Source organism: Salvelinus namaycush, chromosome 4 (genome assembly GCF_016432855.1).
Source record: "Salvelinus namaycush isolate Seneca chromosome 4, SaNama_1.0, whole genome shotgun sequence".
NCBI classification, from domain to species: Eukaryota; Metazoa; Chordata; class Actinopteri; order Salmoniformes; family Salmonidae; genus Salvelinus; species Salvelinus namaycush.
The window spans coordinates 2,915,056-2,939,255 of NC_052310.1; the positions used below are offsets into that span (position 1 = coordinate 2,915,056).

Genomic DNA, 24,200 nt, shown 5'->3' on the forward strand with positions numbered 1-24,200 from the left:
GGTGTGTAGTCTAAACCATGATCTATAAGATACCAGGTGTGTACTCTAACCATTATCTATAAGATACCAGGTGTGTAGTCTAAACCATTATCTATAAGATACCAGTTGTGTAGTCTAAACCATTATCTATAAGATACCAGTTGTGTAGTCTAAACCATTATCTATAAGATACCAGGTGTGTACTCTAACCATTATCTATAAGATACCAGGTGTGTAGTCTAAACCATTATCTATAAGATACCAGGTGTGTAGTCTAAACCATTATCTATAAGATACCAGTTATGCACTCTAAACCATTATCTTTAAGATACCAGTTGTGCATTCTAAACCATTATCTATAAGATACCATGTGTGTAGTCTAAACCATTATCTTTAAGATACCAGTTGTGTAGTCTAAACCATTATCTTTAAGGTACCAGGTGTGTAGTCTAAACCATTATCTATAAGGTACCAGGTGTGTACTCTAAACCATTATCTATAAGGTACAGTTGTGTAGTCTAAACCATTATCTATAAGATACCAGTTGTGTAGTCTAAACCATTATCTATAAGGTACCAGGTGTGTAGTCTAAACCATTATCTATAAGGTACCAGTTGTGTAGTCTAAACCATTATCTATAAGATACCAGGTGTGTAGTCTAAACCATTATCTATAAGATACCAGGTGTGTAGTCTAAACCATTATCTATAAGATACCAGGTGTGTACTCTAACCATTATCTATAAGATACCAGGTGTGTAGTCTAAACCATTATCTATAAGATACCAGGTGTGTAGTCTAAACCATTATCTATAAGATACCAGGTGTGTACTCTAACCATTATCTATAAGATACCAGGTGTGTAGTCTAAACCATTATCTATAAGATACCAGTTGTGTAGTCTAAACCATTATCTATAAGATACCAGTTGTGTAGTCTAAACCATTATCTATAAGATACCAGGTGTGTAGTCTAAACCATTACCTATAAGATACCAGTTGTGTACTCTAAACCATTATCTTTAAGATACCAGTTGTGTAGTCTACACCATTATCTTTAAGGTACCAGGTGTGTAGTCTAAACCATTATCTATAAGATACCAGGTGTGTAGTCTAAACCATTATCTATAAGGTACCAGGTGTGTAGTCTAAACCATTATCTATAAGGTACCAGGTGTGTAGTCTAAACCATTATCTATAAGATACCATGTGTTTAGTATAAACCATTGTTTTGACTGAGTTATGTGTCTGTGTGTGTTAAATGAATGCTCTTATTTATGCAGTCTGACTATTCATTCTATAACATTTCTGAATGCAGTGCTCTGTACAATGTACAGATTATAGTGCAGTGTTGTGTACAGATTATAGTGCAGTGTTGTGTACAGGTGCAGTGTGCAGTGCATGTGTGCTATGTGCAGATTGCAGTGCAATACCTGTGTGCAGTGTCCAGTGTGCAGATTGCAATGCAGTACCTGTGTGTAGTGTGCAGATTGCAGTGCAGTACCTGTGTGCAGTGTGCAGATTGCAGTGCAGTACCTGTGTGCTGTGTGCAGATTGCAGTGCAGTACCTGTGTGCAGTGTGCAGATTGCAGTGCAGTACCTGTGTGCAGTGTGCAGATTACAGTGCATTACCTGTGTGCAGTGTGCAGATTGCAGTGCAGTGCAGTACCTGTGTGCAGTGTGCAGTGTGCAGTGTGCAGATTGCAGTAACTGTGTATGTAGTTGGGACTTGCCCCTGCCCGGCGTGTGCTATGCGTTTTCTATAGCATCATGGAATGGACCGCTGTTTTGATGACCAGTTCCCAGTAACTAACTCTGTCTCCCTGCCCACCTTCCTATCCGACTGGGGTCACCCCCCCAACCCCACTCCACCCTCCTGCCCGGGTGGTTCCCATACCCCACCCCACCCTGGACCTCAGGCATCCCGGCCATGCCGACCTAGTTCCCACAGACATTCGTACCCCTCCTTCCCCCAAACCTACTGCCACGCCCATGGAGGGTGCCCTACCCCCACCCCTTCTGCCCCCGTCTCCAGCTCTGGCCCTGCCCGTTGAAGGTGCCCCATTCCTGTGCCCACCCCTCCCAGCACTATCTTCCCTACCCTTGTCCCCAGCCCAGTCTACTGGTATGCCCATGCAGAGTACTCCACCTCTCACACCCCTGTCCCCTGCCATGCTGCTGGAGCAGGAGCTGCTCGAGGCCTTCCAGGAATACGAGGAACAAATGGCCTCACTGAGCATACCAGACCTCCATGTCTCTGAGGCCAGTGGTCAATGCCCACCTGTGGGCTTTCTGCCCAAATATTCAGTCCACTATGAGGAAGAGGAAGGAAGAAGGGATACGGGAGGAGGAGTGACAGATGAAGACGAGAGAATGGCTAGAGGAAGAGGAGTGACTGTTACTGTTCCCAAGGACACAGAGTCATCTTCTCCATCGCCACGTATACGACCACCACCTCCCCTACTTGTGATCCGGCCAGGATACCACGGCAACAACAACGACGACGATGACGACGGTGAAAATGGCAACGAGGAAACACAGCGTGGAAACAGTGACACATCAACCAGTCAGAGGGTTACAGCCTATACCGAAGGGTTTAGCTTCAGAAGTTACCTTCTGGGAAACAATAAGAAACCAGTTGAAGAGGGAGCAGCCAAAGAAGCTAAACAAGAGGAAAGTACATTACAACTGTTTGAGAGAATGGCTAGAGAGGCAGAGGCAGAGATTCACTCCAAAAAAAAGGCAGATGCACTGAAGGAAACAGACACTCCGATGCCATTAGACTCGACAACAGATGCAGATGTATTTAAAGAGACCCTGATAAGTCCACAGTCTGTGGAGCAGAGAGAGCAGGCAGAGACAGAGATACAGTTACTGATAAGTCCAGAGTCTGTGGAGCAGAGAGAGCAGGCAGGGACAGAGATACAGTTACTGATAAGTCCACAGTCTGTGGAGCAGAGAGAGCAGGCAGAGACAGAGATACAGTTACTGATAAGTCCACAGTCTGTGGAGCAGAGAGAGCAGGCAGAGACAGAGATACAGTTACTGATAAGTCCAGAGTCTGTGGAGCAGAGAGAGCAGGCAGGGACAGAGATACAGCTACTGATAGGCTTAGTAGCAGGGCCTAAAACAGACCAGCTGACAGGACAAAAAACCTCAGACTCACAGGCACAGTCAAAAGAGACAGAGTCCAAGCAGACAGAGTCCAAGCAGACAGAGTCCAAGCAGGCCAAGTCCAAGCAGGCCGAGTCCAAGCAGGCCGAGTCCAAGCAGACAGAGTCCAAGCGGACAGAGTCAACACTACATAATGATTTTAAGTTAGACACGGAGAAAAAGACAAACTCACAGAAAAAGAGGAGGAAAAAGAAAAAAGGCAAAGTCTCAGAGTCACAGCCAGAGTCACAGCCAGAGTCACAGCCAGAGTCACAGCCAGAGTCACAGCCAGAGTCACAGCCAGAGACACAGACAGAGTCAAAGCCACAGACACAGACCCAGACAGAGACAGAGACAAAGCCAGAGACACAGAAAAAGACGGAGTCAAAGCCAGAGACACAGACGGAGACACATACACAGACAGAGTCAAAGTCAGATACACAGCCGGCGATACAGACAGAGTCAAAGCCAGAGACACAGACAGAGACACAGACAGAGACAAAGCCAGAGACACAGACAGAGACAGAGTCAAAGCCAGAGACACAGACACAGCCAGAGACACAGACGGAGTCAAAGCCAGAGACACAGACGGAGACACAGACAGAGTCAAAGTCAGAGACACAGACGGCGATACAGACAGAGTCAAAGCCAGAGACACAGACGGAGACACAGACAGAGTCAAAGCCAGAGACACAGACGGAGACACAGACAGAGTCAAAGCCAGAGACACAGACGGAGACACAGACAGAGTCAAAGCCAGAGACACAGATGGAGACACATATAGAGACACAGACGGAGACACAGACAGAGTCAAAGCCAGAGACCCAGACAGAGTCAAAGCCAGAGACACAGACCCAGACAGAGTCAAAGCCAGAGACACAGACAGAGTCAAAGCCAGAGACACAGACAGAGTCAAAGCAAGAGACACAGACGGAGACACAGACAAAGTCAAAGTCAGAGACACAGACACGGACAGAGTCAAAGTCAGAGACACAGACACAGGCAAAGCCACAGACAGAGACAAAGCCAAAGACACAGATAAAGACAGAGACAAAGCCAAAGACACAGACAGAGACACAGACAAAGCCAGCGACACATACGCAGACAGAGTCAAAGCCAGAGTCAAAGCCAGAGCTTCAGACAGAGTCAAAGCCAGAGCTTCAGACAGAGTCAAAGCCAGAGACACAGACAGAGTCAAAGCTAGAGACACATACAGAGACACAGACAGAGTCAAAGCCAGAGCTTCAGACAGAGTCAAAGCCAGAGCTTCAGACAGAGTCAAAGCCAGAGACACAGACAGAGTCACAGACAGAGTCAAAGCCAGAGACACAGACACAGACAGAAACAGAGTCAAAGCCACAGACACAGACACAGACAAAGACAAAGACAGAGACAAAGCCAGAGACACAGACAGAGTCAAAGCCAGAGACACAGACACAGACAGAGTCAAAGCCAGAGACACAGACAGAGACAAAGACGGAGTCAAAGCCAGAGACACAGACAGAGACACAGACAGAGACAGAGTCAAAGCCAGAGACACAGCCAGAGACACAGACAGAGACACAGACAGAGACAGAGTCAAAGCCAGAGACGCAGACAGAGACACAGACAGAGACACAGACAGAGACACAGACAGAGACAGAGACACAGACACAGACAGAGTCAAAGCCAGAGACAAAGACACAGCCAGAGACACAGACAGAGACAAAGACGGAGTCAAAGCCAGAGACACAGACAGAGGCACAGACGGAGTCAAAGCCAGAGACACAGACTGAGACACATACAGAGTCAAAGTCAGAGACACAGATGGAGACACAGACAGAGACAGAGACAGAGTCAAAGCCAGAGTCAAAGCCAGAGTCAAAGCCAGAGTCAAAGCCAGAGACACAGACAGAGACAGAGACACAGACAGAGATAAAGACAGAGTCAAAGCCAGAGACACAGACGGAGACACAGACAGAGACACAGACAGAGTCAAAGCCAGAGACACAGACACATACAGAGTCAAAGCCAGAGACACAGACACATACAGAGTCAAAGCCAGAGACGCAGACAGAGTCAAAGCCAGAGACACAGACAGAGTCAAAGCAAGAGACACAGACGGAGACACAGACAGAGTCAAAGCAAGAGACACAGACAGAGACACAGACAGAGTCAAAGCCAGAGACACAGACAGAGTCAAAGCCAGAGACACAGACACATACAGAGTCAAAGCCAGAGACACAGACAGAGACACATACGCGGACAGAGTCAAAGCCAGAGTCACAGACAGAGACAGAGACACAGACAGAGTCAAAGCCAGAGACAGAGACACAGACAGAGTCAAAGCCAGAGCTTCAGACAGAGTCAAAGCCAGAGCTTCAGACAGAGTCAAAGCCAGAGACACAGACAGAGTCAACGCCAGAGACACAGACAGAGACACAGACAGAGATGCAGACAGAGACGCAGACAGAGATACAGACAGAGACACAGACACAGACAGAGACAAAGCCAAAGACACAGACAGAGACAGAAACACAGACACAGACAAAGCCAGAGACACATACACAGACAGAGTCAAAGCCAGCGACACAGGCACAGACAGAGTCAAAGCCAGAGTCAAAGCCAGAGACACAGGCAGAGTCAAAGCTAGAGACATATACAGGGACACAGACAGAGACAAAGCCAGAGTCAAAGCCAGAGTCAAAGCCAGAGACACAGACAGAGACAAAGCCGGAGCTTCAGACAGAGTCAAAGCCAGAGACACAGACAGAGTCAACGCCAGAGACGCAGACAGAGACACAGACACAGACAAAGACAGAGACAAAGCCAAAGACACAGACAGAGACAGAAACACAGACACAGACAAAGCCAGAGACACAGACACAGACAACGCCAGAGACACATACACAGACAGAGTCAAAGCCAGAGTCAAAGCCAGAGACACAGACACATACAGAGTCAAAGCCAGAGTCAAAGCCAGAGACACAGGCAGAGTCAAAGCCAGAGACACAGGCAGAGTCAAAGCTAGAGACACATACAGAGACACATACAGAGACACAGACAGAGTCAAAGCCAGAGTCAAAGCCAGAGTCAAAGCCAGAGTCAAAGCCAGAGACACAGACAGAGTCAAAGCCGGAGACACAGACAGAGACAAAGCCGGAGACACATACAGAGTCAAAGCCAGAGACACATACAGAGTCAAAGCCAGAGACACATACAGAGTCAAAGCCAGAGACACAGACAGAGTCAAAGCCAGAGACACAGACAGAGTCAAAGCCAGAGACACCTACAGAGTCACAGACAGAGACAGAGACACAGACAAAGCCAGAGACACAGACACAGACACAGTCAAAGCCAGAGTCAAATCCAGAGTCACAGACACATACACAGTTAAAGCCAGCGTCACAGACAGAGACACAGACACAGTCAACGCCAGAGTCACAGACACCGACACAGTCAAAGCCAGAGTCAAATCCAGAGTCACAGACACATACACAGTTAAAGCCAGAGTCACAGACAGAGACACAGACACAGACACAGTCAACACCAGAGTCACAGACACAGACACAGTCAAAGCCAGAGTCAATTCCAGAGTCACATACACATACACAGTTAAAGCCAGAGTCACAGACACAGCGAAAAGCAGAGTCACAGACACAGTCAAAGCCAGAGTCAGAGTCAGAGACACAGTCAAAACCAGAGTCACAGACACAGTCAGACATCCAGACAGGGACAAACAGAGAACCACAGGGCAAGAGTTCAGGTTACCAGGAACAGCTGAGCCCCAAGGGACAGACCAGCTCCAGCCCCTCATCCACAGGCTGTGTGGATCATCTTACTACCAGCCTGGCCCTGGGTTCACCTGCCCTCAGCCTGGCCCTTACCCAGGCCCAACCCAGCTCCAGCCCCCCAGCCACCGTCCAGGCTGGTTCACCTGCCCTCAGCCTGGCCCTTACCCAGGCCCAACCCAGCTCCAGCCCCCCAGCCACCGTCCAGGCTGGTTCACCTGCCCTCAGCCTGGCCCTTACCCAGGCCCAACCCAGCTCCAGCCCCCCAGCCACCGTCCAGGCTGGTTCACCTGCCCCCAGTCTGGCCCCAACCCTACCCAAGGAGCCTCAGCAGTCTGCAGACCACCGCCAGACAGATGGCCCCTTCTCTCTGACTCACGGTGTTAAAACCCCAGACCGGAACCACAATGCAACAGGAAGGGTTAATGATAATGACAGGAATACATCTGTCGAGACCACAGTTATTGATCTGAGTAGTAATGTCAGCTCAATCTCTGCCCGTGTTTCTGATCAGAAATCAGATAGAACAACACAGGATGAACATGTATTCTCTGTGAGGTGTGGAGAAAACACACACCCACTGGACCAGAGAAACACACACACACTGGACCAGAGAAACACACACACACTGGACCAGAGAAACACACACACACTGGACCAGAGAAACACACACACACTGGACCAGAGAAACACACACACACTGGACCAGAGAAACACACACACACTGGACCAGAGAAACACACACACACTGGACCAGACTAACACACACCCACTGGACCACAGAAACACACACTCTCAGATTCAGAACCGAGCCTGTATAGGAGAGGAAGCGAGAGAGGAGGAGGAGGTGGAGAGGAAGAAGAGCGCCCTTGAAGAGCCTTCAGTAGTGGCCACTGCTGCCGCTGGCAACGCGTTGCCCATGACAACACCCACGATGCCAGAAATGATCGAATGTGAGGGAGAGGGGAAAAACAGGCAGCTCGATTGGCTGGAGAGAGACACGGCAGTAACAGCAGAAACAGAGTCGGTGGCACTAGGAGACAGAGGAAGAGGTTTAGAGGGGATAGAGGAGAGTCAGTTGAAGTGCTCTGCAGGAGAGAAGCGACACAGAGAAATAGCTCTCCTCCACCCGGCGTACAGACCCGCCCATCTCTCTTTCATCGACACGGGGATAAAAGGCTCACCTGCACTCCCTGTTAAGGATACAAAGACAGAGACAAGGGTTGTATCTGCGTCTGACCAGGACTGCAGCAATAACGCTGTGCCTCACAACTCACCGGAGAGTGAAGAGACGGGAGGGGGGACGCCTGGCAGCGGCACCCCAGGGACCAACACACTCTCTCCAGCCACGGAGAGAGAGAAGCAAGGGGAGAAAGAGAAGGAGTCTGGACACCGGACAGAAGACCACAACGTCACTGATACCTCTCCTTTTCCCCTCTGGGTAATCACTGGACGCCACTCCCAGGAAGACAACAACACTGCTACTGCCACCGGATTGGAGAGAGGGGGAAAGGAGGGAGAGGAGGGAAAAAGAGGAGGAGGAGGAGGGGGAAAGGAGGGAGAGGAGGGAAAAAGAGGAGGAGGAGGAGGGGGAAAGGAGGGAGAGGAGGGAAAAAGAGGAGGAGGAGGAGGGGGAAAGGAGGGAGAGGAGGGAAAAAGAGGAGGAGGAGGAGGGGGAAAGGAGGGAGAGGAGGGAAAAAGAGGAGGAGGAGGAGGGGGAAAGGAGGGCGGAGACCAGAGAGGAGGGAGAGGAGGGGTAGCTGCTGCCAGAGAGCAGGTTTCATTGAGCCATCCGACAGCGGCGGGCCCCACAGTTAGCAGGGTGTCATCAGCTGGGAGTAAGACGTATCAGCCCCCTGACTCTACCACCGCTGCCGTTACTGTCGACTCACTACTACAGCCCCCTGACTCTACCACCGCTGCCGTTCCTGTCGACTCATTACTACCGTCGCAGTGCTGCTGGGGGGCTGAGCTCATCATAGCCTCCTCAGCCTCCTCTACCTCCTCCACATCTGCCAGCAGCAGCATCATCATCTCTGCTGATCAGGTCTGTCTCTCTCTCTTTCCACCAATACAGCAACAGGGCAACAGAGATTCTTCCTCATCTCTTCACTCTCAGCTCAGCACCTCTGGTAAACAAGAACAAGGCAGTCTCTCTGTCTCTCAGCCCTTCCGGCAGACAGAAAACAGAGATTTAGCCCTCCTTTCATCTCTCCTCCCTCCCTTTCACTCTGCTGAGCACGAGGATACCCGGGACAGCAACAACACAAAGAGAGGCACAGAGACCAAGGAGTCAGGAGATGACAAACTTTGTCTCGAACAGAGTCTGAAGTCAGAAGAGAACAGAGGTACAGAGACAGAGGAGTCGTCTCATTTCAAACACAGCCTGAGTCCAGAACTAGAGGAGAAAGGAGGAAGAGTGCCCACAGGACCTGTCCTAGGTCTTAAAGACCACTCTGAGCCACAGTCGCAGGGCTCCAGAAGCAACACAAAGGGAGGCACAGAGACTGAGGACAGGGTTTGTCTCAAACAGAGCCAGGAGAGAAAGGAGGATCCAGAAGAGAAAGGAGGAACTTTACGACCTGTCCCAGGAGAAATAAGAGAAGCCTTCCTCTCAGACACAGAGACCGGGAGAGAGACAGGGAAGGATCCTCCGCCTGCCTTCTCTTTTATCTCACCTCAGCCTCCGCTGGTCTTTCAGTTACAGCAGCGCTCGGCTACAGTTGTGAGCTACGATCAACCGGTCCGTATCGACCACACCGGCACTGAGAGTGAAGCTACACTCCTCAGATCAGTACAGCCTCAGTCTCAAGGCTTTGGCAGTGGTGTAGTGGAAGCCCCCACCATGGCTGGAGTTAAGGTGTTCCAGTTAGCTCTGATGGGCAATGTAGGGGACAACAGGAAACTATTTTTCAACAATGCGGTGAAAGCAGATGATAGCTCCTCTATAGGCCTCAATGATGTCTCTTTCTCCCAACCAGCTACTGGACTGGACTGTGCCTCACTGCCTCCACTGAAGGTACACGAGAACCTTCACCACCCAGTGACTGAAGCCAGTTTCACCTCCCATGACTTCCTCAGCTCCAAGAAGCCAGAGAACCCACCGCCACCACCACCACCACCAGCCGTAAGCCCACCACAAGCAGCACTAGCTGGGGATGCTCTTCCAACACTGAACCCCCTTGACCTCCATGGGGAGCCTCGGCAGAAGTCCCAGCCAGGAAGAGATGTCAAAGACTCTGGGAAGGTGTCAGAGACTGAGAAGGGGTCAGAGGAAGAAGAGAAGGAGGGAGGAGAGAAGGAGGGAGAGAATAAGTATGGACAAGATAGAGAAAAAGTAGAATCTTGCCTGTTAGCTAGGACAGGGCTTCCAGAGACCGCACGTAGAGATTCTGGAGCATTAGTAGTCGAAGACAATAGTAAAAGACGTCAGGACTCCGCTCCTATATCTACTCTTAGTGCAGCTGACCCAGACCCAGTCCCAGACTCAGAACAGGTGGATTTCAAACTTCCTCCTTTTTCTTCTTCATCCCTCACACCATCGCCTTCTCAGAAGCATCTCACCACCACGTCCAGTGAATCTGTTTTCCAGTTTTTTTTTGAAGATGCGTTCACCTCTGCTGGACCTGTGTGCAGTGCCCAGTGTCTGTGTGCAGTGCCCAGTGTAGGTCCCCTCTCTATCCAACCAGACGGTGGATCAAGATCAAACCCCTCTGGAGATGTGACCTTGACCAACACCACGGCTGTAGTAGTCACTATGACGCTGCAGACAAAAACGGATGAGGAACAGACCACCATTCAGGCTGAACAGCCCACAAGCCAATTAGACCAATCAGACCAATCAATTCACCGTGACCTTCCTGTCACAGATCATACGGAGACCAGAGAGAGGCCGTCACAGACTCCACAATGTTCTAGAGACCCTCCCTCTGTGGCTTACGCTATGGCTGGGGACAGACTTGAGGCTGGAGCTAGGGACAGAATTGAGGCTGGGGCCGGGGCCGAAGTTGTGCTAGAGGCTGGGCTTCGTATTCCAAAGATGAATGTCCCTAACCAATCCCCTTCAGATCCTATGAAGGGTAGAGAGGGGCCTCAGAGTACAGACTTCCCTTCTTTGGATTTGGCTAAGGCTAAAGATGAGGCAACAACCGTGGATGGAGCTGAGGTTGAAGTTGAGGCAATGACCGTGGATGGAGCTGAGGCTGAAGATGAGGCAATGACCGTGGATGGAGCTGAGGCTGAAGATGAGGCAATGACCGTGGATGGAGCTGAGGCTGAAGATGAGGCAATGACCGTGGATGGAGCTGAGGCTGAAGTTGAGGCTGAAGTTAAGACAGTGACTGAGGCCAGTATTCCAAAGGTAACAGTCTTTGACCTGTCCTCTCCTATACTGAGGGATCAATCTGATAGTATTGGGCCAATAGTGATACTGAAGCACCCAGGTCCCATGCTGAGTCACTATGACATCATCGCACTTCCTGATCATGTGACAGGGGAAATCACACCACTCCCTGATCATGTGATACAGGAAGTGACACAGGCAGCATCTGCAATACTAGATTCAGAGTACAGAGATTATCTGAGACACAGGGAGGAAGAGGAAGCGCATGAGACTGGCAGCAGTGGTCACAAAGGGTCACTGGCTGAAAAGGTTAAAGAGGAGGTTAGTGAGAAGCTTCCAGAAAAAATCCCCATCTCTAAATCACCATCTCAGCCTCAGACCACAACAGTATCAACAGCTGGATCTGATAACACCCTTCCTGAGCCCAAGGTAGAAGAGCCTCTTAGGCTTAATCTATTCAGTAGCGCCGCATCCATTAATGATGAGGTCATCAGCGTGGATTCGTCCATTAAAGATGACATCATAAATGTCAGCCCACCACTCAGTGCTGAGCAGCCAATAAGCAGCCAGCCTCTCAATGTAAACCCAGAGGACAAACAGGGGGACAAAATGAAACAAAAGAAAAAGACAACAGCGGAAAAGAAGGAAGAGAGGAGACAAAATGATGAGAAGGAAACAGAGGAGAAGGAAACAGAGGAGAAGGAAACAGAGAGGAAGGAAATAGGGAGGAAGGAAATAGGGAGGAAGGAAACAGAGGAGAAGGAAACAGAGAGGAAGGAAACAGAGGAGAAGGAAACAGAGAGGAAGGAAATAGGGAGGAAGGAAACAGAGAAGGAAACAGAGAGGAAGGAAACAGAGGAGAAGGAAACAGAGAGGAAGGAAATAGGGAGGAAGGAAACAGAGGAGAAGGAAACAGAGAGGAAGGAAACAGAGGAGAAGGAAACAGAGGAGAAGGAAACAGATGAAGAACATAAAAAGGGGGATGAGAATCTCTCTCAAGAGGGAAAAAGGCAGGAAGAAAAACAAACAGTGGATAAACAACAGGAAATGGAGGATGACACGCAGAAAGGAAAGTGGAATGAGACAAGTACACAACAGCAGAGTAATAGGACTGATAAGAAAGCAGGAGAGCAAATCAGAAAGACCGGATATCAGCATTTGGAACAGGAGCAGACACAAACACTGACAGAATCACAAATAGTAGCTCTCCGTGAGGAAAGAGACGAGAAGAGTGAAATATCAGACATCGGAGCCAATATGCCTTCTCCTAATCGTTTCTTTTTAGATTGGCATGGTGGTGATGTGCAGGGAGACAACACGGGGAGTGCACAAATAGTTAACGCTGTGGAGCAAACAGGAAGAAAGAGTGTCAGAACAGGTAAAGGAGAGGACAAGGCCTCGTCTGACCCCAGCCTAGCTCCTTTTGGCTCGTCTAAGGATGGGTTTTGTTCCAGTGGAGACTCTAGCTATTTATCCTCTCCCTCTGTGTTAGAACAAAGTCTCTACCCCACGCTGCCGGTGCCAGCAACAGTGAAGACACTGGAGCCCTGCGAAGAGACTAGAGACCCCTTTGTACCCGATTCGACTGAAAATGCAGCTCTTAACCAATCAGATTCAGTGATTCGTCTGAACCGTTTTGCTCGGCAACAGGAACGAGAACAGCAGCAGGAAAGGCCAGGATCCAGTACTGCCTCAGAGGACTTATCATGTGGTCGTTTAGTTAGACGTGATGGAGGAGGAGAACCAGACAACAACAAGCGCACCGAGTCCCTCACAGCTTCAACACTGTTGCCGGGGGTAACGCAGGGAGCAGAGAGGACCCTGGGCGGTCAGGAAGAGAACGGCAAGTCAGGTGACTGCAACTATGATGTCATCGATGGAGAGAGAGGTCCAGACACAATGGAGGGAGTGGGGAATATTACTTCTACTGTAAGGAACTATGGAGTCAGTATACCTCTTCATAGCTTCGAACTTAGTCGTGAAGGAGTCAATATGCCTTCTCATAGTCACAATCGTTTCTTTTTAGACTGGGCTAGTGGGGATACGGAGAGAGACAGCAACACAGGGACTGTAGTAAAAGTCCCTGATGGTCGTGAAAAGATTACAGATGGAAACCAAAACACTGGGCCAGGAGTAGTGGATATCCGGTCCGGTTCAGACCGTTCAGAGCTCAAGTCAAAAGGTCTGTCGGTGAAGGATGAGGAGAACGTTGAGGATAAGAGTCAAAGGACCGGTGTTATAACACCGACTCGTCAAGATCAACGCAGCAAAACGGAGAACACTGCAGCCCCTGTTGGAACGGATTCACACCGAGATGGAACCACACCGCTGGAATCTCCTGCCTCATCGTCATCATCATCTTCACAGGGAAGAGTCAGCACCGAGGGGCATGGGGTTCACAAGGAGGAGGTCATATCACATAATCCAGACATGTGGGCAAAACCTAACCCTGCCTCAGACCACCAGACCAAAGTGACTGTCCCTGTCAAACTGACCCCAGACCAGGTCACCGACACTACTGTCATAGTGGCTGACACTCACCCTGTTCAGGTCAAAGCCTCAGTACAGGATGCAGAATACAAGACAGTTGAACCATGTTCAGCTTATGACGCGGTAAAAAACAGAAACGTTCGTGGAACTCGAGAAAGTCCTGGTCTCAATGTCGATCCTGATCCCCATGTGGTCCAGAAGGCCTCCAGCACAACAATATCAACAACAACCACAGAAAGCCCCACAGTAGTACAACTAGCTGACTCAGAGAGAGAGGCCGCGGCTGAGGATATTGAGGCCTTGAACAGGAAGAGAGAGAAGAGGATGAAAGCATTAGCAAAAAGGATGGAAGAGAGGAAACTAAAGCAGGAGAAGAAGAAGGAGGAAAAACAGAGGCTCTTAACAGATGGTGATGCAGTTCCACAGGAGACCACAGAACAAACTGGTCCTGCCACAGAACAGACTGGTCCTGCCACAGAACAGACTGGTCCTGCCACAGAACAACCTGGTCCTGCCACAGAACAACCTGGTCCTGCCACAGAACAGACTGGTCCTGCCACAGAACAACCTGGTCCTGCCACAGAACAAACTGGTCCAGCCACAGAACAACCTGGTCCTGCCACAGAACAGACTGGTCCTGCCACAGAACAGACTGGTCCTGCCACAGAACAACCTGGTCCTGCCACAGAACAAACTGGTCCTGCCACAGAACAGACTGGTCCTGCCACAGAACAGACTGGTCCTGCCACAGAACAAACTGGTCCAGCCACAGAACAGACTGGTCCTGCCACAGAACAAACTGGTCCAGCCACAGAACAGACTGGTCCTGCCACAGAACAGACTGGTCCTGCCACAGAACAGACTGGTCCTGCCACAGAACAAACTGGTCCAGCCACAGAACAGACTGGTCCTGCCACAGAACAAACTGGTCCAGCCACAGAACAAACTGGTCCTGCCACAGAACAGACTGGTCCTGCCACAGAACAGACTGGTCCTGCCACAGAACAGACTGGTCCTGCCACAGAACAGACTGGTCCTGCCACAGAACAAACTGGTCCAGCCACAGAACAGACTGGTCCTGCCACAGAACAGACTGGTCCAGCCACAGAACAGACTGGTCCTGCCACAGAACAGACTGGTCCTGCCACAGAACAGACTGAAATATCAGTCACTGGTCCAACTACAGAACAGACAGAGATGTCAGTTACCGGTCCTGCCACAGAACAGGCAGAACCAGAGGTAGACTGGTTGGCTGCTCTCAGATCCCATGCAGCCTCCCTCTCACAGTCCCACCAACAGAACACAGCGGAGTCCTCTGAGAAAACTACAGATCCCAGGTATTGCACTCCGCACTGTACACAGACTGTGTGTGTGTGTGTGTGTGTGTGTGTGTGTGTGTGTGTGTGTGTGTGTTTGTGTGTGTGTGTGTGTGTGTGTGTGTGTACTAGTGTTGACTAGTGAGTGTTTGTGTTTATTGCATTGTTTTCTGTTGTTACAACACACCGTCAGGGAGATATCACGCCGTTAGGGAGATACCGCGCCGTCAGGGAGATACTGCACTGTTGTTGGGAGATACCATGCCATCAGGGAGATACCATGCCATCAGGGAGATATCACACCGTCAGGGAGATATCACACCGTCAGGGAGATATCACGCCGTCAGGGAGATACCGCCCCGTTCGGGAGATACCGCCCCGTCAGGGAGATACCGCGCCGTCAGGGAGATATCACACCGTCAGGGAGATACCACGCCATCAGGGAGATACCACGCCATCAGGGAGATATCACACCGTCAGGGAGATATCACGCCGTCAGGGAGATACCGCCCCGTTCGGGAGATACCGGCCCGTCAGGGAGATACCACGCCGTCAGGGAGATACCGCCCCGTCAGGGAGATACCGCGCCGTCAGGGAGATATCACACCGTCAGGGAGATACCACGCCATCAGGGAGATACCACGCCATCAGGGAGATACCACGCCATCAGGGAGATACCACGCCATCAGGGAGATACCACGCCATCAGGGAGATATCACACCGTCAGGGAGATATCACGCCGTCAGGGAGATACCGCCCCGTTCGGGAGATACCGGCCCGTCAGGGAGATACCACCCCGTCAGGGAGATACCACGCCGTCAGGGAGATATCACACCGTCAGGGAGATACCACGCCATCAGGGAGATACCACGCCATCAGGGAGATATCACACCGTCAGGGAGATATCACGCCGTCAGGGAGATATCACACCGTCAGGGAGATACCAAGCCATCAGGGAGATACCACGCCATCAGGGAGATATCACGCCATCAGGGAGATACCGTGCCATTAGGAGGAGATACCACGCCGTCAGGGAGATATCACGCCATCAGGGAGATACCGTGCCATTAGGAGGAGATACCACGCCGTCAGGGAGATACCACGCCATCAGGGAGATACCGTGCCATTAGGAGGAGATACCACACCGTTAGCGAGATACTGCACCGTTAGGTGGAGATACCATGCTGTCAGGGAGATACCGTGCCGTTAGGGGGAGATACCATGCTGTCAGGGAGATACCACACTGTTAGGGGGAGATACCACGCCGGTAGGGAGATACCGCTGCGTTAGGGGGAGATACCACGCCGTCAGGGGGATATCGCGCTGTCAGGGGGATACCTCGGCGTTAAGGGGTGATACCACGCTGTCAGGGAGATACCGCGCCGTCAGGGAGATACCGCATCGTCAGGGAGATACCGCGTCGTCAGGGAGATATAACGGCCCATAACTCTCTTTTATGCCCTCTATAGAATGAATGGTTTATTTAGAAATGTGGTTTCCTGGTTATGGAATCAAAAAGGACAAGACCAAGCCTGTTAATGTGTTATGACCAAACTAGTGATACATCACACAATCTCTGTTGTTAGCCGCCATTTTTTTATGTTATTTTTTTAGCCGTATTTTGAAATACAAAAACAAGCTTGTGTCTTTTACGATATGCTACTGGGACACAGGTGATGGTAAAACATCTCGCATACTGTATTGCAATGATCATTCAGTTGCATTACATACTACAGAAACCCCACCTACGCTATGTATTTGTAACTATGATGAGAGGAGCTCCCGAGTGGCGCAGCGGTCTAAGGCACTGCATCTCAGTGCTGGAGGTGTCACTACAGACCCTGGTTCAGCGGTCTAAGGCACTGCATCACAGTGCTGGAGGTGTCACTACAGACCCTGGTTCAGTGGTCTAAGGCACTGCATCTCAGTGCTGGAGGTGTCACTACAGACCCTGGTTCAGCGGTCTAAGGCACTGCATCACAGTGCTGGAGGTGTCACTACAGACCCTGGTTCAGTGGTCTAAGGCACTGCATCTCAGTGCTGGAGGTGTCACTACAGACCCTGGTTCAGCGGTCTAAGGCACTGCATCACAGTGCTGGAGGTGTCACTACAGACCCTGGTTCAGTGGTCTAAGGCACTGCATCACAGTGCTAGAGGTGTCACTACAGACCCTGGTTCAGTGGTCTAAGGCACTGCATCACAGTGCTAGAGGTGTCACTACAGACCCTGGTTGTGACAGAGAACAGTAATATGTACATTAGTTGTGACAGAGAACAGTAATATGTACATTAGTTGTGACAGAGAACAGTAATATGTACATTAGTTGTGACAGAGAACAGTACTATGTACATTAGTTGTGACAGAGAACAGTACTATGTACATTAGTTGTGACAGAGAATAGTAATATGTACATTAGTTGTGACAGAGAATAGTAATATGTACATTAGTTGTGACAGAGAATAGTAATATGTACATTAGTTGTGACAGAGAACAGTAATATGTACATTAGTTGTGACAGAGAATAGTAATATGTACATTAGTTGTGACAGAGAACAGTAATATGTACATTAGTTGTGGCAGAGAACAGTAATATGTACATTAGTTGTGACAGAGAACAGTAATATGTACATTAGTTGTGACAGAGAATAGTAATATGTACATTAGTTATGACAGAGAATAGTAATATGTACATTAGTTGTGACAGAGAACAGTAATATGTACATTAGTTGTGACAGAGAACAGTAATATGTACATTAGTTGTGACAGAGAACAGTAATATGTACATTAGTTGTGACAGAGAAAAGTAATATGTACATTAGTTATGACAGAGAACAGTACTATGTACATTAGTTGTGACAGAGAACAGTAATATGTACATTAGCTGTGACAGAGAATAGTAATATGTACATTAGTTGTGACAGAGAACAGTAATATGTACATTAGTTGTGACAGAGAACAGTAATATGTACATTAGTTGTGACAGAGAATAGTAATATGTACATTAGTTGTGACAGAGAACAGTAATATGTACATTAGTTGTGACAGAGAACAGTAATATGTACATTAGTTGTGACAGAGAATAGTAATATGTACATTAGTTGTGACAGAGAACAGTAATATGTACATTAGTTGTGACAGAGAACAGTAATATGGACATTAGTTGTGACAGAGAACAGTAATATGGACATTAGTTGTGACAGAGAATAGTAATATGTACATTAGTTGTGACAGAGAACAGTAATATGTACATTAGTTGTGACAGAGAACAGTAATATGTACATTAGTTGTGACAGAGAACAGTAATATGTACATTAGTTGTGACAGAGAATAGTAATATGTACATTAGTTGTGACAGAGAACAGTAATATGTACATTAGTTGTGACAGAGAATAGTAATATGTACATTAGTTGTGACAGAGAACAGTAATATGTACATTAGTTGTGACAGAGAACAGTAATATGTACATTAGTTGTGACAGAGAATAGTAATATGTACATTAGTTGTGACAGAGAACAGTAATATGTACATTAGTTGTGACAGAGAACAGTAATATGTACATTAGTTGTGACAGAGAATAGTAATATGTACATTAGTTGTGACAGAGAATAGTAATATGTACATTAGTTGTGACAGAGAACAGTAATATGTACATTAGTTGTGACAGAGAATAGTAATATGTACATTAGTTGTGACAGAGAACAGTAATATGTACATTAGTTGTGACAGAGAACAGTAATATGTACATTAGTTGTGACAGAGAATAGTAATATGTACATTAGTTGTGACAGAGAACAGTAATATGTACATTAGTTGTGACAGAGAACAGTAATATGTACATTAGTTGTGACAGAGAATAGTAATATGTACATTAGTTGTGACAGAGAACAGTAATATGTACATTAGTTGTGACAGAGAACAGTAATATGTACATTAGTTGTGACAGAGAATAGTAATATGTACATTAGTTGTGACAGAGAATAGTAATATGTACATTAGTTGTGACAGAGAACAGTAATATGGACATTAGTTGTGACAGAGAACAGTAATATGGACATTAGTTGTGACAGAGAACAGTAATATGTACATTAGTTGTGACAGAGAATAGTAATATGTACATTAGTTATGACAGAGAATAGTAATATGTACATTAGTTGTGACAGAGAATAGTAATATGTACATTAGTTGTGACAGAGAACAGTAATATGTACATTAGTTGTGACAGAGAATAGTAATATGTACATTAGTTGTGACAGAGAACAGTAATATGGACATTAGTTGTGACAGAGAATAGTAATATGTACATTAGTTGTGACAGAGAACAGTAATATGTACATTAGTTGTGACAGAGAACAGTAATATGGACATTAGTTGTGACAGAGAACAGTAATATGTACATTAGTTGTGACAGAGAACAGTAATATGTACATTAGTTGTGACAGAGAACAGTAATATGTACATTAGTTGTGACAGAGAACAGTAATATGTACATTAGTTGTGACAGAGAACAGTAATATGGACATTAGTTGTGACAGTATTACTCTGTAAATCAACGACTGTGATGTTAATTTCCCTTTTTTATAAACATTCTTGTGATATTCATGGCCTCTGCCAGTGATTTTTATGAATAAATGAAAACTAATTCAGCCAGGTTGACACGCTGTTATGGATGTCATTACCAAAGGAGCAGTGTGAATAGGAATGACAAGTGAACCCAGAGCATAACTTTGTAGGGTCTGGAATGGCACCCTATTCCCTATGTAGTGCACTACTTTCAACAGATATTGGTTAAATGTTGTGCACTAGATAGGAATTATGGACCCATAGGACTCTGGTCAAAAGTAGTGCACTAGGTAGACCAGGACCCATAGGACTCTGGTCAAAAGTAGTGCACTAGGTAGACCAGGACCCATAGGACTCTGGTCAAAAGTAGTGCACTAGATAGGGAATATGGACCCATAGGACTCTGGTCAAAGTAGTGCACTATATAGGAATATGGTGCCATTTGGGACACTTTTTTGAATATGAATGAGGAAGTAAACAACATAGCATGACTGTCTGGGTGTTGTCTGACTCTGGATGTGGATCCAATGGCACCCTATTCCTAACGGGCCCTGGTCAGAGGCAGTGCACTCCTCGAATAGGGATGCCATTTTGGACGCATCCTCTGTGGTAGACTTTTATAACAGAGGTCAATGGAGAGAACTGTAGTACTTTTATATCTAACGAGATGACATCGGCAGTGACATCAGCCCTGTCCTTTGAGAAGAGAATGAAGCTATTCTCCCCCTCCCCCCCCCCCCTCGGTGGAACACAGCTGTTGCTGTGAAACTGGGGGAAAAGGGGGAAAAACAACAACACACAAACACAAATACACACACACACACACACACACACACACACACACACACACACACACACACACACACACACACACACACACACAAATACACACACAAATACACACACAGACACACAAATACACACACAAATACACACACACACAAATACACACACACAAATACACACACACACACACACACACAAATACACACACACACAAATACACATACACACACTAGCGGACAGAACATTTGTTGCCTCACTCTGTGTATACGTCTTTGCTAACGACTTCAATGTACCTCTCTCTCATTCCCAACCCTCTGCCTCTCTACAGAAGCTACCAGCCTTTGGAGCCTCTGGTGTCTCCTGTGGCAGAGTTCCAAACCCCCTCTAAAGAGACCCCTACACCACTGGGTCCGGCAGAGACCCCTACACCACTGGGTCCGGCAGAGACCCCTACACCACTGGGTCCGGCAGAGACCCCTACACCACTTGGTCCGGCAGAGACCCCTACACCACTGGGTCCGGCAGAGACCCCTACCCTACTGGGTCCGGCAGAGACCCCTACCCTACTGGGTCCGGCAGAGACCCCTACCCTACTGGGTCCGGCAGAGACCCCTACACCACTGGGTCCGGCAGAGACCCCTACCCTACTGGGTCAGGCAGAGACCCCTACACCACTTGGTCCGGCAGAGACCCCTACACCACTGGGTCCGGCAGAGACCCCTACCCTACTGGGTCCGGCAGAGACCCCTACACCACTGGGTCAGGCAGAGACCCCTACCCTACTGGGTCAGGCAGAGACCCCTAACTCACTGGGTCAGGCAGAGACCCATACCCTACTGGGTCCGGCAGAGACCCCTAATCTACTGGTTCCGGCAGAGACCCCTACACCACTGGGTCAGGCAGAGACCCCTACCCTACTGGGTCAAGCAGAGACCCCTACCTCACTGTGTCAGGCAGAGACCCCTACCCCATTGGACCAGGCAGAAACCCCTACCCTACTGGGTCAGGCAGAGACCCCTACCTCACCCGGTCAGGCAGAGACCCCTACCCTATTGGACCAGGCAGAAACCCCTACCTCACTGGGTCAGGCAGAGGAAACTACCCCAGTAAGACAGAAAGAGGAACAGGCAGAGGAGCAGCCAGCCCAGGAAAAAGAGACCCCAGGACAGACAACTACCCTAAGACAGGGCAGCAGGTAAGTTCACAGTCCTATGACTGACATTATTAAATTATTATTTATACAATGTAACCCTCTTAGATGTTAAGTCCCCTGTTTAGAGGACATTGAGCGGTTCTGTACTGGTTCCGACTGATATTTTTGTGTACAGAGTGCTCTGTGAATGTTGCAGAGACCCGTGCCTTATAATGTCAGAAAGGCCCATCTGTTTGCTCTCTGTTACCAGTCTGTCAGCAGAGATGACTTGAAGTGTCAGGTTTCACACCCCACATTTGCATAGAGAGTGATGTGTCACATTTCCTGGCCTATCAAAAATCGAAACAAATAAAATGTTATTAGTCACATGCACCGAATACAACAGGTGTAGATCTTACAGTGAAATGCTTACTTAAAAGCCCTTAACCAACAATGCAGTTCACATAAAAATAAAAATAAATGAATAAGAATAAGAAATAAAAGTCAGAGTAATTAAAGAGCAGCAGTAAAATAACAATAGCAAGACTATATACAGGGGAGTACCGGTACAGAGTCAATGTTCGGGGGCACCGGTTAGTTGAGGTAATATGTACATGTAGGTAGAGTTATTTGTTAAGCGTAGCAGCACAGGGGAACCCAAGAGCAGACTCCGACCAGGAAACAGGGATGAATGAACCAAGATATTTATTGTAACACAGGGAGAGAGGAAGTGCAGATCCAGGGAAGCTCGGATGAGTTGTAGGAAACCAGATGTGGAGGCTGAGGTTGGAGTGAGCTGGTTTGGGACAGGGTATAACAGGTCCGGAGGGGAATCCAAGGGAGTGATGATGAGTTGTAGGAATCCAGATGTGGAGGCTGAGGTTGGAGTGAGCTGGTTTGGGACAGGGTAAACAGATCCGAAGGGGCATCCAAGGGAGTGATGGTGAGTTGAATCCAGAACAGGGTAGCAGGGTGGTGAGATGTGGAACAGGAGACAGGAACGAGAGTCAGAGCAGCAAAACTGCAGTGAGAGGAGAAACAGCGTCAGGCAAGGAAATAGGCACAGCAGGATACAGGATCTTAAATAACAACAAATAGATAGCAGCATGACTGACTGAACGGAGACTACGATCTGGCAGAGTGGAAGTGGCAGGACTGAGTATTTGTAGAGGTCTTGATTATGGAACGGGTTGCAGCTGGTGGGGAACTGCTCTGACTCCAGCACACCTGTCTCCAACCACACAATCACACACAAAGAGAGAAGAAGAGGGAGAGGGAGAGAACTGGGGGAATGGCTGCAGGTCAAAGAGACACCGGATGTCCACTAGGGGGTGGAGCAGGAGCAGATGTGACATTATTAAAATTCGGGCGGCAGGTAGCCTTGTGGTTAGAGCATTGGACTAGGAACCGCAAGGTTGCTAGATCAAATCCCGGAGTTGACAAGGTAAAAATCTGTCCCTGCCCCTGACCAAGGCAGTTAACCCATTGTTCCTAGGCTGTCATTGAAAATAAGAATTTGTTCTTAACTGACTTGCCTAGTTAAATAAAGGTATATATTTTTAAAGTGACTATGCATAGATGATAACAGCAGAGAGTAGCAGTGGTGTAAAAGGGGGGGAATGCAAATAGTCTGGGTTGCCATTTGATTAGATGTTCAGGAGTCTTATGGCTTGGGGGTAGAAGCTGTTTAGAAGCCTCTTGATCATGCTGAGGGAGAGGTTGTTGTCCTGGCACCACATGGCCAGGTCTCTGACCTCGTCCTTACAGGCTGTCTCGTCGTTGTCAGTGATCCGGCCTACCACTATTGTGGCATCAGCAAACTTAATGCTGGTGTTGGAGTCATGCCTGGCCATGCAGTCATGAGTGAACAGGGAGTACAGGAGGGGACTGAGCACACACCCCTGTGGAGCTCCAGTGTTGAGGATCATCGTGGCGGATGTGTTGTTATCTACCCTTACCACCTGGGGGCGGCCTGTCAGGAAGTCCAGGATCCAGTTGCCAAGGGAGGTGTTTACTCCCAGGGTCCTTAGCTTAGTGATGAGCTTTGAGGGCACAATGGTGTTGAACGCTGAGCTGTAGTCAATGAATAGCATTCTCACATAGGCGTTCCTTTTGTCCAGGTGGGAAAGGGCAGGGTGGAGTGCAAAGGGCTGAGTAAAGGTAGTCCAGAGTTTTCCCCCTCTGGTTGTACATTTAACGTGCTGATAGAAATGTAGTAAGATGGATTTAAGTTTCCCTGCATTGAAGTCCCCGGCTACTAGGAGCACCGCCTCTGGGTGAGCGTTTTCTTGTTGCTTATGGCGGAATACACCTCATTCAGTGCGGTCTTAGCATCAGTCTGTGGCAGTATGTAGACAGCTACGAAGAATACAGATGAAAACTCTCTAGGTAAATAGTGTGGTTTATAGCTTATCATGAGATACTCTACCTCAGGTGAGAAAAACCTTGAGACTTCCTTAGATATCATGCACGTAGTCCGCCGTCCCTTGTCTTTCCAGACGCCGCAGTTCTATCCTGCCGGTACAGCGTATGATAATGTCATCGTTCAGCCACGACTCCATGAAGCATAAGATATTACAGTTTTGAATGTCCCGTTGGTAGTTTAATATTCCGTGTAGGTCATCTATTTTATTCTCCAAAGATTGCACGTTTGCTAGCAGAATGGGAGAAAGT

The 24,200-nt window shown here is 48.3% G+C and overlaps 1 protein-coding gene across 1 annotated transcript in view; it reads left to right on the top strand.

Annotated features, from left to right (window-relative positions):
- The window catches only part of LOC120045315 (cell surface glycoprotein 1-like), a 66,828-nt gene that overhangs the window by 25,810 nt on the left and 16,818 nt on the right, over window positions 1-24,200 (top strand). The window contains exon 3 of the mRNA XM_038990196.1: window positions 20,724-21,590. Within this exon, the coding sequence (XP_038846124.1) occupies window positions 20,724-21,590 (867 nt within the window). The remainder of the gene's footprint in view (window positions 1-20,723; window positions 21,591-24,200) is intronic.